Source organism: Chiloscyllium plagiosum, chromosome 26 (genome assembly GCF_004010195.1).
Source record: "Chiloscyllium plagiosum isolate BGI_BamShark_2017 chromosome 26, ASM401019v2, whole genome shotgun sequence".
NCBI classification, from domain to species: Eukaryota; Metazoa; Chordata; class Chondrichthyes; order Orectolobiformes; family Hemiscylliidae; genus Chiloscyllium; species Chiloscyllium plagiosum.
In genome coordinates, this window is record NC_057735.1 from 13,641,391 (window position 1) to 13,659,431 (window position 18,041).

An 18,041-nucleotide genomic window follows, 5' to 3' on the forward strand; every position below is an offset into this window, starting at 1 on the left:
TCAGAAAAGATTTACAAGGATGTTGCCAGGGTTGGAGGATTTGAGCAATAGGGAGAGGCTGAACAAACTGGAGCTATTTTCCCTGGAGCATCAGAGGCTGAGAGGTGACCTTATGGAGATTTACAAATTTATGAGGGGCATAAATAGACAAAGTCTTTTCCCTGGGGTCAGGGAGTCCAGAACTAGAGGGCATAGGTTTCGGGCGAGAGGGGAAAGATATAAAAGAGACCTAAGGGGCAATGTTTTCACAGAGGGTGGTACGTGTATAGAATAAGCTGCCAGAGAAAGTGGTGGAGCTGGTTCAATTGCAACATTTAAGAGGCATTTGGATGGGTATATGAAAAGAAGGGTTTGGAGGGATATGGGCCGAGTGCTGGCAGGTGAGATTAAATTGGGGTGGGATACCTGGTCGGCATGAATGGGTTGGGCCGAAGGGTCTGTTTGTGTGTTGTACATCTCTATGACTCTATAACAATTTGCAAAAATTTAAGGGGAAGACCAACATTTTGGGTTTAGAGAGATGTGGACTGAATGCAGGTAAATGGAACTACTTTAATTTGGGAAATTTGGTCAACATGGACAAGTTGGTCCAAACAGTATTTGAGAGTGATGAGCCTTTCCGCGGAGCGCAGTGGAGACCAGGACGTTCGGTATCTTCAAGGCAGAGATTGATAAATTCTTGGTGTCTCAAGGAATTAAGGGCTACGGGGAGAGTAGGGGTAAGTGGAATTGAAATGCCCATCACCGTGATTAAATGGCAGAGTTGACTTGATGGGCCGAATTACCTTGCTTCCACTCCTATGTCTTATGGTCTTTCCCAGTTGGCCAATATTGCTTTCAGTGTTCCAGAAATAAGTTATTTTATTTAGAAAGGGACATCCCACTACCTACAATTTGTATTTCTGTTCCTCCACAATGAATAATTCTGTGCAAAAGAAAAAGCTGCAAAACCAGTTTCTAAATGCTTATTAATTGTGGATAAGGATAACATATATCTGCAAATAGGTGAAAGTGAGGACTGCAGATGCTGGAAATTAGAGTCAAGAGTGTGGTGCTGGAAAAGCACAGGTCAGGCAGCATCCGAGGGGCAGGAAAATCGATGTTTTGGGCAGAAGCCCTTCATCAGGAAACCTGATGAAAACTTTTCCAGCACCACACTCTTGGTAGTTAGAAATAGGCTTCCATTAACATCTCAAAGAATGTAGGTCGTACACTGGAGAGCTAGTGACATGCTGTGAAACTAGATGCCAACTGTTGAGATAAGTGGAGACAATTAGAATAAATTATTTAAAGAGAGCCATTGGATAACAGTTAAATTCTAAAGTTGTAATCTTTATTTTTCTTTAAGAACTTTAACTTACAAAACAATAGATGTAGAAAGACAAAAGCTTAGAAAAATCATTTCTATTTAAAAAAAATCAAATCACAGGATATGAAATCCAGATTGGTTGACATAGCAAGACAGTACAGGAATGGACCCTGATTCAATGTGCCGTACTCTTTAATACCAAACCACATTTGCTAACACATGAACAAAGTGCCCTAATCTAACATTTAAAACCTGCTACCAAACATCCAACATAACAATACAATTCGCGAGCGGCTCCAGCCACACCCCTTGCTACCACATGCCTTCAATGAGCTCATGGCACTAGCTATAAAAGTTCAAACCAAAAACAAAGAAAATAAGGAAAACATGCATGTGCTTAAAACAAAATAAATGGACCATTCTCAAGCCCCATTTACACAGGCAGTCTATAGCAAATTGTACGTTTGTTGGCAAGAATGACGATTGAAAAACATTTAATTTTTTTGAAACATCAAAGCATTGTTTTGTAATGTCACCCTAACCTTCCATTAAATTTTGACCCTTCCCTATTCCAATTAATTTTCTTTGAATTTGCTCAAAATAAACTGTTGTATTTAAGAACAGTTATTTAAGTTTTATATATACACACACACACACACACACACAATATAAATGGACTTCTGTGTAAGTGAATATTTACTGCACAGTTCCTTAATGTTAACAAGATCAGAAGGTTTTAAATTTCAGGAAAAGGTTGGTAACCAACACTTTTCAACTCAAAGAAACTGGTCAGAGAATGTCTTTCAGGTTGTGGAGAAAATCAATACCAGTAGTTTTACTTGTGTATAACGGAGGTTGGGTAGGGGCGGGGGTGGGGTAAGCGCGTACATAGAATTGTTTAAAAAAACACTTCACAATAGATCCATTCGTTTCACATTATCCCTCCATAGAATGAATGTCTTTTGCAGCTTTCAATCTAGTCCTCAAATATGAAAATCTTGATTAAAACCCTCGTTTCTTAGAGTACTGTTGTAGTTTTCATCTTCCAAGTATAGATATCTAAGCTAGTTCCAGTCCTGACCCATCTCATGCATCAAGATGGCACTGTATATTCTCCATCATATATGCTAGTTATGATAAGCTAGGGTGACAAATATGGAAAGGCAGATTGCTTACTCTGCTGTCTTAGAACACAATGAAACTAATCATTTGTTTTTGGGGGTTGAAATTCTCATTTAACATGAGATGAGTTCACAATGTTATTACTTCCCTCATCTCAGTATATTTGCCTGTGTAACTGGGGCTTTTCATGTGCAGGGCAGTAAACGTTTGGAGGCAATTTGATCACTACCTCCTTTCGGACCTGGTAACAATAGGCCTGAGTAAATTCTGTTTTTATAAAAACAAAAACATAAAACAGAGTTTTTCTTAAAAAAAACAATCTTCATCAATATATTACATTATGAAGTTCACAAAAATGTACACTAGTATATATGTGTTTATTTTCTTAAAATTTGCTGGTAAGAACAGTTTGTATTCACAGACACAATGAGCAGTCAGCACCACCACAGTATTGTGTTGTTTGAATCCAGAAGATGACAGTTCTTGAAATCAAATACTAAGGGTGACACTAGGGGTTTCACTATAAAGACTGTACTTTTTCCAGTCTATTGCCTGCTCACCTCAGCTGCCATACTTAAGAGTGCAAGTGCATGCGGGTATTGTACAGTCCTAGAAGAGAAATTACAACATACGACAATATAATGTATAAAAACTTGTTACAATTTTCTTTGTACCAATTATTTTAGTGTTCATGACAATCGAACAACATTCAAATTAAACATTCAAAAATATGAAACCATCTACGAGCAGGCTGCAATATTCTGGTAAAAGGAGACATATTCAGATCAATAAATACAAGTGGTAAAACTAGCTTCTAGAGGGGCTGGACAGAAATAAGTGGAACTGAAAATTCATTTCATATACAGTGGGCAATGTAAAACTGAGATGCATTTTGCAGACACTGACTTAATTTGCAACTATAATGAAGGTAAAACGCATTGCTGCAGTAAGGGGATTTACAAACCCAGCAAGTTGATTTAATCCGTGAATAGCAGTGTGCAATGTCGGTTACACAGGTTTAGCAAACATTAGCAATTTGACCAGAAGCCGTCTTTTTAGCAACAATCAGGGCCAAGGAACAGAATTAAGTTCACAAGTAATATTCAAAATAGGTGCAAAATAAATTAAATTTCTAATGCAAGTACTTGCAGATGGGTAGAGGTGAGTGAATTGAAGATGCAGCAATCAAGAACTGTATTCAAATAGCCTAGTGGGAGAATGTAAGCTTCCTCAAGAGAGCCACTACGGAAGGCAATTGCCTCAATAGGGAGCAGTATCAACTCGTTATTCATAAATATGTATGGATAACACTGGTGCAACACAGGAGTAGGCCCATCTGTGAGTTCTCTATCCGAGGTAGGTACATGTCTTGAGGACCATTATACAGGGCGTTGAGTAGAGGTGGATGTGGGAAGGAGAAAGATTTATTAAAGAAAAAAAACAACTTACATTTGTCTTAATACTAGCTGTACTTTTAAATTTATGCCAAAGTTCAGATACAGTTTGCTTCATAAAAGAAACAGTATAAAACACACTGCTGACATCTTGTGATAGAGTTATAAATTACAACTTGTGTGTCAATAAATTAGAATAAAGTTCTCTAGCTTGTTATTTTATTCCTGTTTATTGGAGCTCAACTCTGATTTTGCTAGGGTTCCCAGATATCCTAAAAATCTCATTGTCAAAGTTAAGGATCACAGCAGTCTTGCTATCCCTTGTGTACTGCTGTATCATACAGACAACATAAGAAATCTAAAGAAGCTATTTGATCAATCAAGCTAATTCTTCTGGTAAAACGTGGATATCTTTTGTCTGTTACTTTGGCAAATGATTCCCAAAAAGTAATTATGTCTTCATGACTGTTCTAAGTTATTCCTGATAATTGACAGATTAAAATCTGAATTCTCCAATATAAATTGTTTAATACAAATTGTAAGACCACAGCATGAGATACAGAGCCAACAGGTTTGGAATAGCCAGGATTTGAAATACTTACATTTAATCAAACCCAGAATATTTAACTTCTTCCCCTCAAAATTTCATGATTTTCATTGTTGGCTTCCAGCCGCATGTAAGGGTAGCATTAGCTTGAAGGGGTTGTGTGAAGTGGGGGTGGGAAAGAGTTAGAGAGGAGGAGGAGGAGGAGGGGATTCTTTCTGTTCTGCTCATTCTTAAATTGCCTGAATTTATAAGTGGAGAGGCCATCTGCCTCAGAGGAGGGTAGGCCTAATTTAGTTGGCAAGTATCCAATCCAATTTGGCAGCCAGCATCCTGGCCATGGAAGAAAGAGAAAAGTTTTTTTTAAATAAAAAGGTACATTTTGCACCTGTGGGCAATAGAGTGCCCTTCAAGGCTCCACCGTGATACAGTGAACCTTCAAAAACAGACAAAAATGCAGTATGTATGTGGAGAAAAGTTGTTGCAAAGGAAAATTGACAGGTTAGCAGAGTGGCCAAGACTTTAGCAGATAGAATTCAACGTGGGGAATGTGTGAGGTTACTCATACTGGATCCATGATAGATAACTTGGAGCATTTTCTCAATAACTGTAGAAAAACAGATCTGGAAGTTCAAGCGCATAAAACTGGATGACATAAAACTCAAAAATACAATGTGGAGGAAATCATATTCAAATTTCAAAGTTATTAACACTCTCAACTGGACTACTGCATTCAGTTTTTGGGTGCCTCTAGATATACTGGCTTTAGATTTGGTTCTGGTCACACAAATCTGACTTGTAATCACCTGACTATAAAGATTGAATCGTTATCAGATGGGGATGCTTAATATGTTAGGATCTGGAAGTGTAGACATGGAACAAATATTCCTTCTCATCACAAAATCAAGAACTAGTCTTTATGTATCACCTTCAATATGGCACGCCAACTCCAACTTCATTGGAACATAATTAAGCAAAGTTTAACACTGAGCTACAAGAAATATTAGGCCAGGGCATCAAAGCTGGGCAGAGTTATGTTCTAAGGAGTGTATTAAAACAGTGGATAGGTTGAGAGGTTTAAAGAGGGAATTCCAGAACTTAAGGTTCAAAACTACTAAAGGCACAGCCAGCAATGGTGGGGTAAAGGAAATCAGTAATATACGATGGGCCAGAACGCAGAATTTTTAAGTGTTTTGGGGCTGGAGATGAGAGGTTTAAAGAGGCAAGGCCAAGGAAGAATTTAAACGAGACAATCTTAAAGTTTGAGTAGGCTATTCAGGAGTGAAATCAGAAACATCTGTTCCATAATTAGTAGATGAAGTCTGGCACCCCCCCCCCCCCCCCCCCCCAAAGACTGAGTGCGCTGGGAGCTTTCGGACCTTGAGACAGGTTTGTTTTTCATTGTGTAAATTTGTCAAGGGATATGGAGCAAAGGCTGATAAAAATGCAGCAGAGGTGCAGATTTAACAATTCTTAACTGAACGTTGGAGTTGGCTTGAAGGGCCAATAGTCTAATTCTACCTCTCTGTTCCACACCTCTGAGCTCACCTCCAAAATCCATTTTACCAATTCCCCGATCCATTTTGGATTTACATTACTGGGAACTGCTACTGTGAGTCCAAAATAAATCTTGGATATATCATTATATTTCTCAGGCTCAATTTTCTAATTCACTTTGAAATAATGATCTTCGATCCGTCAATTTGGTTTTTAAGCGTATTTGTAAAATTAAATCTTGATTTTAAGATGTAAATTCCTATCAATTTAAGTAGATACTAAAATAACAGGGCAACGGTGGACAGGATGTGTAATACATAAGTACTATTTAGACACAATCCCTCAACAAGCTCTATGACCTAAATGCCATAATTATACAGAAATCTGGCACCATTATCTAGTGATAATGCACTGAATCCACTTAGGCAGCTTCGAACAGTTTCACCAGGAGACTGTACTGATGCAATACCCACATAGGAAATCCCCCTCCCCATCCCCAACCAGAGTCATTTTGCGGAATTAAGATAACACTGGAGTGATGTGGCTGTATACATAGGGAGGAGGTGCAACTGGTTGGCAGGTTGTATTGCTGGATGTCTGCATTAATTGTGACATGCAAGCACTGGATCCAGTTTACACCACTGTCAACTCGTGATAATTCTATCAGGCCTGCAATAGTTATGTATCACTATTGATTCAGAATGTTTTAATAAAATGGCTGATCATCTGATGGTTTCCCTTCTTAAGGTTGTGGTTTGTGGTCAGGGATGGTCACCAGGCAATAGCTGTTCTGGAGTGCCTCAAACAAACAGTTATCCATCCCTCTAAAACCCTCACTGTCTGCCAGGTAAAATAGTTGTACACACCATGATTGCTGAAGGAAACACCTTTCTGAGTGGAGCTGATTCATGGCAATACAATATCAATCTGCCCCATGTTGAACAGCTTGGTGCTGACTTACTCTGATCTGATCGTTTTACTGAAGTTCAAGAAATGAGACATCAGTGCCAATTCTCGACCAAGTATTAGCAAGTTGTAAGTTGAAACTTTATTGCTGGAACAGCACAGCAGGTCAGGCAGCATCCAGGGAACAGGAGATTCGACGTTTCGGGCACAGGCCCTTCTTCAGAAACCTTCCTGAAGAAGGGCCTGTGCCCGAAACGTCGAATCTCCTGTTCCCTGGATGCTGCCTGACCTGCTGTGCTGTTCCAGCAATAAAGTTTCAACTTTGATCTCCAGCATCTGCAGACCTCACTTTCTCCTTAGCAAGTTGTAAGCAGAACAAACTGTTGATAATGGATCAGTCCTTTGCTATCTCATTACATAGTGCAAAAGCAAGATTATATCTAGTTCAAACTTATCAAGCAATGATGGATTTACCTGTAAAATTAATCTGACTGACACTAAGAACTTAAAATCAAATCTATTTTTATATAATCACCTTCATTCATACGTTAATAGAATTGAAAATTGGTTAGATACCAGAGGTGAACAAAACTAAACACTGAAAATAATCTATCTCAATAGTGTCAAACTTAATTTTTCTTATAATGGAAACCTTTTCAGTTAACTCCAGTTCAGTGTTTTATTTTACTCAATATTTTGAAACTGCATGAAAATTCAAATGATTGGAAGCAGTTCTCTTAAAAATACCATGAGATAATTTTTGCCAAAAGTAATTTGATAGGAGAAACTAAGGAAAAACTTACGTTTCAAAGATAGGATATATTCAAAAGATTTCTCAATACATTGGCAGATTTCTCTCGAACAAACTGGAACATACATCATCATTGGTCAACAGAAGAAAGCAAACAGCCATTTCTCTCAGAATGTATTGAACTTAATGCAGTTTAAGACAAAGTGGAAAATGTTGTTTTGCTATTACAACTGGAACTTGCAATTCAGGTCATAAATAGCTCATGTTTAAGTTTTTGATACTTAATTGGTATTTTCTTCCCTCAAGCTCCAATTTGGAAGATATTTGCTTTCAAAATTATATCATATATAAGGGCAGCATTTCGTTATTCAGTAGTTTGGGTATTTTGCTTGAATTCCAGTTCAATGCCCAATTTGTCATTGTTCACACCACTCCCCTCAAAATTGAGGGCTAATAGACTATTCAACCATGGGAAATATCACAACTAATACCCAACAACACTTCCAACATATGTAACTGAACAGCAATAAAGAGAGGGAACCCTGGCTGCAGATTATCCTTTTCCAACTTAGAGATTTTGAGGCCAATCCTAGTACCCCAACTGAGATCAGTTAGAATCAACCAAACGCAGGCTCAGATGTAGGATTGTCAACCTTTTTATTAACACAGAGTGGCTCGTGTGTAGAATGAATTGCCAGAAAAAGTGGTGGATGCAAGTACAGTTACAACATTTAACAGACACTTGGATAAGATCACGATTAGGAGAGGTTTGGAGGGATATAGGCCATTTACAGGCAGATGGGTCAGTTTAGCTTGAGAACATTGTCGGCATGGACTGGTTAGATCGAGGGGACTGTTTCCGTTTTGTATGATGCTATGACTATAACACTGTTTCTCTCTGTGCAGATGCTGTCTGAATTAATGTGTTTTTCAGCATTTTCTGTTTTTATATCAGATGTCCAGTACTTGCAATAATTTGTTTGTGTTAATATGGAATCTTCCCTTGCTATACAATTGAGCTATTCAATGTGGAATTGCAAACCTAATAAGTGGAAAAGCTATTCCACAATTGGCAAAGCTTTGTCGCTCTTTTTGAAATGGCAAAGAACCAGAATAGTGTCTGTGAGGCCAGACACAACAATCAGATTGTCCTGCTAATAAAATAAAATAAATCTTAAATTGGATAGTTAAGCCAGTACTGCACTGGAGAACGAACTACAGACAAAATTTCTTTAGGGCAGAACTGTACAACATAGGAAGCCCCAGATAGAATATTTAGGTCAAGTTTGCATTGGAGGAATAGCCACATGCAGGGTAGCCCTGTGCTGAAGGAAATCTTGTGTGGATGTTTAGGACAGAGCTGAAAATGTGTTGCTGGGAAAGCGCAGCAGGTCAGGCAGTATCCAAGGAGCAAGAGAATCGACGTTTTGGGCACGAGCCCTTCTTCTTCTGAAGGGCTCATGCCCGAAACGTCGATTCTCCTGCTCCTTGGATGCTGCCTGACCTGCTGCGCTTTTCCAGCAACACATTTTCAGCTCTGATCTCCAGCATCTGCAGTCCTCACTTTCTCCTGGATGTTTAGGACAGCAAATGTAATGACTGCGCCAAATATTGGTATCAACTTAATATATTCTCCACTCCATTATTCAAAATCAATGGCAAAGGTAATTTAAGACATCACTGGGTGGCATTATGAGCTTGCAAAATTTGTTTCTCATGTTCATTTTTATTTCATATGGTAGATGTAACAAGAATAAGGTTTTGGTTGATTACCTTGCTCTCCAATGTTCAGCACTGTTATTGCATAAAAAGTTTTGCCCAAGATAAATGAAAAAGATCATCAACCTATAGCACCATCTCAGGCTCAGTTTTCAGTGAAGTCAAACCTAAGTAAGTTATTTGAGCTGGTGTTTGAATACATTTCCTTCTATTACTCTGCTTTGGGATTGTTTTCCACTCCAAACAACTGGAGGGGAGCATGGAATCAAATAACACAAAACTGTCTGGTCGTGCAATTTCTGAAAGCCCGGTGGGCAAAAAGGAAATAACTTTTAACCAAACACGAGCTGTACCTGTATTGTAATAGGGATGAGGACTCGTTTACAGAAACCCATATAGCTTTCTACATCCAAATTCATTTTAGATGCATGGTACAAAGTTACAACTTGCAAGCAGGTACCAAGAGTACAGAAATGGGGACCCAGCTCTGACTTTATTTTGATACATGTAAACTGGCTTTCAGATTAAGCTCAATGACTGATGAGCAGGCAGGTGCTGCATGCAATTTGTTACATAAAAGCTCAGCCACTGACCGTTCTGGGCACCACTGTTGCATTTCTGCACCATATTCTATTGAGCTTATAGAAACAACATAATCAGTACTTGTTGTTTCCTTTTATATGGCTCAAATTGGACTTTTTGATATTTCCAAGAGGATGTAAAAGGTTGTCATGGTTTGCAAACTGCTAACAAGTTGGCAGTTCATTATCAAATGATATGCATAGAGGATCTGAAGCATTTGCGCTGGTGGAAAGCAGACGGGTGCCTCGCTATAACAGACCGATATACACGGCCTCCCCTGTTAGCTGTCACACTAAATATGAAATATCTTAAGTTTTGAAGCACCATTGTTTGAATCATGTTAGAAATCAACAAAGCAAGTGATAGCCAGCAATGATTTGTGACCAAGTGAACCAGAATCTAGATTAGATTACCTACAGTGTGGAAACAGGCTATTTGGACCAACAAGTCCACATCGACCCTCCAAAGAGTAACCAACCCAAACCCATTCCCCTATCCTATATTTACCCCTGACTAAGGCAATTTAGCCTGGCTAATTCAATTAACCTGCACATCTTTGGATTGTGGGTGGCAGACCTGGGGAGAACGTGCAAACTCTACATAGACAGTAGCCCAAGGTAAGAATCAAACCCAGGTCCCTAGCGCTGTGAGGCAACATCAACCACTGAGGCACTGTGCTGCCGTAAGATGGGCAGAGCAATCGATGCCACCAAGTTTGCAATTGGTTCCTGTCGTGCAGTGGCAGTGTTCCTATCTCTAAGGTAGAAGGCCTGGGTTTAAGTCCCACTTATTCCATAGGTGTCTGAACAGGTTAAGTAAAAATATCTACAACTGGGAGGATGGATTGCAGTGACAGGAAGCAGCACATTCCAATAGCACAGCAAATTCTAAACTTAAGGAGAAGATAAGAAAGTAAAAAAGGCAAGAGTGAATTTAAATTTGTCTCAACAAATATTTAAAACTTTCATCCTCCTGAGTACTTTCGTCAGTTCACTGTCTGAGTTGCTGGATGAAGGATGGCAAAACAGAGAGCAATCTGTCCCCTGAGGAACGGGAAAGGATCAGCCAGAGAGAAAAAAAAAATCATTGCACAGGCATAGGGCGATCTCCAGCCGAGTGATACACTGGCACCAACCTGGGAGCCAAATACTGAAAACATGTTGTGAGAACAGTTTGACAGCCGAATTCTGAACCTTTCAAAAATCCCACTCGGAAAAGGAATAACAAATTCAAATAAGATTTAAAACTCAATGGCACCATATTTCACGCAGCTTTACCCATCTCCCCTAAGGTGTATCGAACTAAGTCAGGAAAAAAAAAGACGACAAACCAAACTTCTCACCGTTGTATATGTATCAGCGACTTGACAACAGCAGATCTCCTCCCTCCCCGCTACTTGCGCCTTTCCCTCTCTCTCTCTCTCTGGTTTATTATGATGGCACACTACAAATGTATACTAAATTCCTCCTTTTCTCGCTCCTCCCTTTGAAGGAGGTGACCCACGCTACAGTGCAGTTCCACAAGCGCTCAGCATCTTGTGTTGACAGAACGTGCCTGACATGAACAGGCACAACTTCCAGCAGCGACTGGGGCTATTCCTCACTGATTTTCCTTCCAACCTACCTCGTCTAGGGACACTACTATCATTATACTGGGAAAGATTAGTTAACTCAGTGAGATCCCAGGAGCAGACAAAGGAATTGCCCAACCAATGCTGTTGCAACCCACTGTGGCCAACAGCCCTTGGGGCAACATTACTCTGAAAACTGGGAATATATTCAAACCTGCTAGCTGTAAGGCAGCAGAATTGTGTTTTTGTTTTGTTCTGAATAGTCTGAATTCCTAAAAGAATTATCAAAGTTAAACCAAATCTTAATGGAAAAGGGAGGTCACACAATTGGCAAAGACTACTTACACATGTAAAATCATATTGAATAAAGTTAATCTCCCACATTTATTTTGAAATTGTTGCAAAAATCATAACTTACAGTTCCAAAGCTGCCATGTTATTGTTGCATGATCAGCTACGCACAATCTATCTAAAGACCAGGACTTGGCTGAAAACACAATCTCTACCCTCACACAAAATCCATACAAAAGCTCAGGCAAGGAAGAGTTTGCAGAAGTGCATTGAATCACTATGGCTGCTTTAACTCCCAAGAACAGTGTGTTCTGAAGCGATCAGACTCACAACAGAGGGATTTACATTATCAGAAAAAGAACATCTTATAAAGGTTCATACAAGCCTGTAAGTAGTTTTAGTGAGGAGACTGGTGTTGCGTCAGTAATTCTTCACAGCACGAGTCCTTACACTTAAATAAAGTACAAAATCATAAAATGGGAGCAAAGGGACAAGGATTTCTCTTGTGGTTTCTTCACTGTTCTGCAGCATTAGCGGCAAGTCATAGCTGGTACAATGGAGCCTGAAATAATTAGTGAAGGGTCAATGCAAATGTGAAACAGCCCTGGCCATGATGTGAAAATGCAGAATTAGTGAATCAGATCAAGCTTAGCTTGCTATTGCACCACAGGGAGTAAACAATTCTGCATCCAGTACACAATGAGAATGGGTTGAACACGCGTACCTATGTTCAGTCAGTGAATCATGTGGCAAACAAAGGCACCTTCTGGGAGTTAAAGGATGAAAGCAAGTATCAGAAATGTTGCATCTCAAGATCAGCCAGCAACATAAACGTTGACAATAGATGTGCCACCTTTTGTTTTGGGGGGAGTGGATGGGGAATAAGAAAAACTTTTGCAACAGGAATGTTGATACCATACACATCCACATCATCTGACCTGGGACAGTTGGACACTTTGAAAAAAACCATTTTAATTGACAAGTACGGAATTAAACCCTACCATATTATGCATAGGAAGGCTATATATGCTTCAGTAAACGAGCCCTACGGCAACTGTAGCCCACAAGAGACCACATCTGTGTTTGATCAGCCCCAACATGGTTCCCAATGGCTGACGCTGGATGGTTTCAGTGAATTCCAATAATGATTTTTGCACCCCATGCTAGGGGAAGGTCAGTCTCCTGTTCTTCTCTGGATTTCTGGTTGGCACCTGAGGTTCAGAATGCATGTCTGTGACAAACCCCACTCTGTTCTGCACGGTTCTTTGAGTGTAAAAGAGAATGTAGGCTTGGGTCTTGCACACGTCCTCCACACTGCACACATTTAGCTTAGAGTCATTACAGTGGACCCAAAACTCTAAAGAGGGAAAAAAAGATACAGCAGACTTATAAAATGTAGTGTTTCTTATTTTCAGAATATTTATTCATATAGAATATGTCAATTAAATTACATATAGTCTGATATGCAACTTGCACTCCCCCGCAAATCCTAAAGTCTTATCCACTCCCCATTTCACTCTTGCGGATGCCACTCCTTCCTTGGATGACACTAGCCTTTTGTTTTTTATCCAAATGGCCATTCTCCTTATGTTCAGACAGGGTCAGTGGGCTACAGGATGGGAGCTATATCATCTGTGGACTTGTTCTACACCACTAAATGCACTTTGTTAAGCCAGTCTGACCTACATCACATCTTTGGGAAAGTGATCAGAAGAAACATAACATCTTGGAAGTTTTGAAATAGTTGGAGGAGGAAAGTAACAGACTGGACTAAGATTGTTTTGCACTTTTCATTATTATTTAGCTATTTTATTTCTTTCCTGGTTTAGCTGTTTCAAGCAAACACCCCTCACTGTGATAAATCATTCACCTCAAATAATCCTTTTCAAAATAGAGAACTGCAACAAATTGTTCAAACATATTCTACAAAACTGCAACAATCATATTTTCTCTTGCAGGATTCAGAAAGAAGCAAACTTGAAAGTGGGGAGAATGATAAGATAGTCTTTTTGCAAGTTTGAGACAGACAGCATTCAGTAAGCAGGACTGACAATTTCACTGCACATATAGGTGTCACCAGAGGAAATAATTGACATTTGTGCAATTGTGGTCGTAACTAAAATGATGACACTTAAACTCAAATGATTTTCTTTAGAGAGGACTATGCTCATCCCTAATTTGGAATATCTCGCTTAGAAGGGGAAGATAGCTGACATACAGTATGATTCATTGGAAGCTGCAGTAAAGAAGGAAATTATTACGTTTGATGCCAATTTTGGATGATGGCCAACAACCCTTTGATAACTCAAAAAAAGTCATCGTTCTGGTTCTGCCAGGTAAATGGAGGTTGACAGGCTACTCGTACTCAGAGGGCATCATAGTCAGGCAAGACTATCTTCCCAAGGACATTCTTATGAGCAGTGGACACGTCAATGCAATCAGGAGTGGGATGCCAAGTTTTTCAACTGGGCACTGTGGTACCCACTGTAAAAACCACCCTGCTGAGTATGAATTCAGAAATGACTCCGGGAGCTTTGAGTCGAGGGGAAGAGCTCCACCATTGTACTTTCATAGTAATGGACATTTAAGACCCTTTCTCAATAAAAGTATACTGACCTCCTTCTGTGTTGTAGCAGTATGCGGTATAGTGTCCTGAGCCAAATCCTTTTCCATGATGCATCACCACAGCTGAGAGGTCATATATGAAGCTTTCCTTGCCAAGAGTGGAGGAAGAGTCCCTGCAGCAGTAAGGCTCCATGTTTAATACCTGGTCGAAGTTGACATGCACCCCTATCTTCTCACGATGGTTGCGGCCAGACCACCTAAAAACACAGTAGCTGCATCAAGAGGGAAATAAGGAACACGAGTACAGTACATCAATGCCCTGTAAAAAATACTGATTCTGTATAAGATAACCAGATAAAAATAAGTCATTTTATTAGTTTGTTTAAATACAACAATTCCCAACAACAAAAGGTGAAAAGTTTAATCTTTGATGCGTGCTGAGTTAGCTATCTCAGCCACAGCAGGGATATCGGCTTCCCACGGTAGGAAAAGCAGCAAATATAATGAAAACCATATTAACCAGGATAGCATCTCCTGATCGCAGCTCAGTACCTCAGCAGAAAGTTGTGCACAAGGACAGGAGATGCCTTGACTGTGATGCATTCCAAAATAGCTTAACACTTCCACAATATCATAATGCAGAATTGCTTAGTGCTGTGATGTTTAGCATCGCATTCACTGTTAAAGGGACACACAAATAACCTATCCTTGGGGCAAGGAACTAGAGAATCACCAACAACCATGAAATGCTTCCCCTAAATTCCCTTCACTGGTTTCTGAAACTGTCTGGTTGTGTTAAGATTGCTGCAGGACCATGCATAGACCTAATTCACAGGTTGCCTCTTTGCCCACTGTGTGTCACACTCTCGAGTGCTGTTGTCTGCACTCCTGCAAAACCTGGAAGGAACTGTGGCACCATGTTATAATACCAAAAAAGGATAAACACTTGCAGGAGGCAAGAGGAAGAAAGGGGGAGAAATAAAGTGAGGAAAATATATAGGGCCAGGCATTTACACATCGGTTTATTTAACAGGGTAAAAATTAGGCCCACAGAACAAATGCATTAATTGGTAAAAGCAAGGGAATATAGTGGATAAAAGGTGTCATGATGTCTAACCACAGAGAATTAATTCAAATGGATTAAGGTATAAAATATCAGTTGCCGCTGGGGCAATGTAACAGAGCACCAATACATAGTGCTAAACCTACAGCAAAATTCTGTACCAGAACAGCAATGCTGTACAACAGGCTCTTGTTTATGGGACAGATTCGATTGGGAAGAGGAGAATCAAAAGGAAGCCCTCGACCAGGGATGGGGAACCTGTAGCCTTCTGGGCCATTGTGTGGGGCCTTTTGAATGAATCCAAATTTTGCAGAACAAATCTTTTATTTTTTATTGATATGTTTTTTTCATCCTTTATTATTTTTATTTTAATCTTAAAATGAAGGTATTTAAAATACCAGAGAATAAAAGAAAATTCAGCAAAATAATCCTCACAGACTGATCGCCACAATTAGAAAATTGGTAAGTCATGAGGACTAAAACTGCAGACCCCCATGCTGCAACCAAATATTCAAATGCTTTCCTACAAAAAGCAGTCAGAACAAAGTCATTAAAAGGTTAGTTAACTTTAGAATTAACATTTTTTTTCATTTTTTTTAAAGTTAGTACATAGTAGTTAGATTTTTACAAAATAATGTGAATTTTGAAGAATATATAATTGAAGTTTCTTGGATGCGGCCTTATTAGATTACAACTAATATAATGCGGCCTTCCAACATGAAAAGGTTCCCCACCTCTGCCCTAGACTAATCTCTCAGGTAAAATGCTGCTGCTTTCCAAAGTTAAATAAGAGTGACATCAAAATACTTCTACACAAAGTCACTGGACAGAACAAGACCTACGTCCAAAAACCTGATCAACAGCTGGGTTTTAAGAATTGAATTTAGAATTGGAAAAGCACAAATTGAAAAGATTTGTAGGTCTGGAAGCGGCTAAGTAGATGGGGGAAATCTGAAAACAAGAAGGAGAATTTCAAACTTAAGACAGTGTCAGACCAGGAGGTCAGAAATACAGAGGAACCTCGATTATCCGAATATCGGATTATCCAAAGGAGATTTGAGGTCCCAATAGAAACATTACATCAAAGATGCGTTGCCAACACTGATCGTGTCTTTTGTTTACAGTGATTAAACAGGCACCGTCTCCAAATGACTGACCTCCCGCCCATTCTCTCTCCCCATACCTTCCCTGGAGTTCTATAGAGGGATATATCCTAAACCCCCCCTTCCCCAAATAATCTGTCCAATAATCTGGACACGACAAATGTGGAACCTATCAAAAAGTTACAGTAAAATGTTGTGTGGGGGGGTTGTGGGGGCAAGCAGCGTTGAACAGAGATGGGGGCAGCGGCGTTGGGGGCGATGTTGGAGGGGCAGGCGGTGTTGGACATGTTTGGGGGCGGGTGGGGGCGGTGTTGGATGGAGTTGGGGGGCACGGGGGGCAGGGGGTGTGCTGCTGCTGTCTTCTGAACTGTGGGCAGACTTTAAACCTCTGAGCCCCAGAGGAAAGGCATTTAATCGATTAGCTGAATAATCGATTATCCGAACAAAATAATGCCCATCCATCTTGTTCGGATAATCGAGGTTTCCCTATACAGGGAATGAGATCCAGAGCAAGTTAAGATACAAGCAATGTTGTGGATGAGCATAAACGTATATGGGATGGATGTTAGAAGGCCAGTCAGGACAGCATTGAAATTATCAAGTATCAAAAGCAAGGTTGTCAACTCCAATCGTGAATGCACTGAGATAGGAACTGAGTTCAGCAATGTTGTGGACTGAAAGTACACAGGCTTGGTGATGGTGCAGATACATTGTCAGAAACTTACTCTTCAAGGTGAAGAGCAACAACGGTGCTGAAAGGTATTTCTCAACTTAAATCAGCTCGAGAGATGGAAGTGGTGGTCAGGGAGCACTAAAGAATTGTATTAGGAGGAGGAAACTTCTGTGCATTCAATATTGACTGCCAGACAAGTAGTATGATAAATCAAAGACAGGCCAGGAAAGGATGCTGCGAGGATATGCTGTCTGCTTAGCCAAGACTGTACACTACTGCAGAAATGGACAATTCATGCAATATGCATTTAATATCCCTGTCACGCCTAGAGTAATCAATCAATAAATAGACAATGTTTTGCTGCATCAGTGCTCCGGCAACAAATGGTTACTAACATGAGGAACTCAGCCTTCTCATACACAGTATAAATGCCATCATCTGCTTTTCACCAATGAAAGACATAGCACCAATTCTCTTAGGATTTTCCAACTTGTTTCAGTCTGTGGTAACTTCAAGGTTAGCTTTTCATATTGATAAAATTAAATATTAAATACATTTATTTTAGGGGGTGTCCAAGGAACTCCCACATTTATGCAATGTGCATTTAAGAGGAATGAAAAGATTTGTAAGAAATCTTTAATTCAATATGTATTTTAAAAAAAACCAAAACGGACCAAATATTGCAGAAACTAGACTGCAACTAGAATGGTCTCATTGATGACTCAATATGCTGACTACACTTAGCTCAGATTCTAATCAAAATGAAGTTATTTTCTTGGAAAGAGTAAAGAAGAATTAAAAACTTTTATTTCATGCCTTCCAATGAAGCGTCCTTCTGAAGTGTAATCGCTGTGTAATGTGGCACCTATGTTTGAGTGAGCATCTCCTACAAACAGCAAGATGATAATTGTTGGATAATTTGTTTTCAGTGATGTCGATTAAGGGATAACTA

The 18,041-nt window shown here is 39.6% G+C and overlaps 1 protein-coding gene across 3 annotated transcripts in view; it reads right to left on the reverse strand.

Moving 5' to 3' along the window:
* Positions 1–10,429: 10,429 nt before the first annotated feature.
* LOC122563109 (ubiquitin carboxyl-terminal hydrolase 49-like) overlaps positions 10,430–18,041 on the reverse strand; it is a 65,732-nt gene continuing 58,120 nt past the window's right edge. For 2 of the 3 annotated variants that reach the window (XM_043716546.1, XM_043716547.1), the window contains exons 6-7: positions 14,302–14,522; positions 10,430–13,042 (exon numbers count right to left, since the gene is read on the reverse strand). In XM_043716546.1, coding sequence (XP_043572481.1) covers positions 12,849–13,042; positions 14,302–14,522 — 415 coding nt within the window. In that variant the 3' untranslated portion in view covers positions 10,430–12,848. The remainder of the gene's footprint in view (positions 13,043–14,301; positions 14,523–18,041) is intronic. The other variant, XM_043716549.1, reaches the window with a different exon arrangement.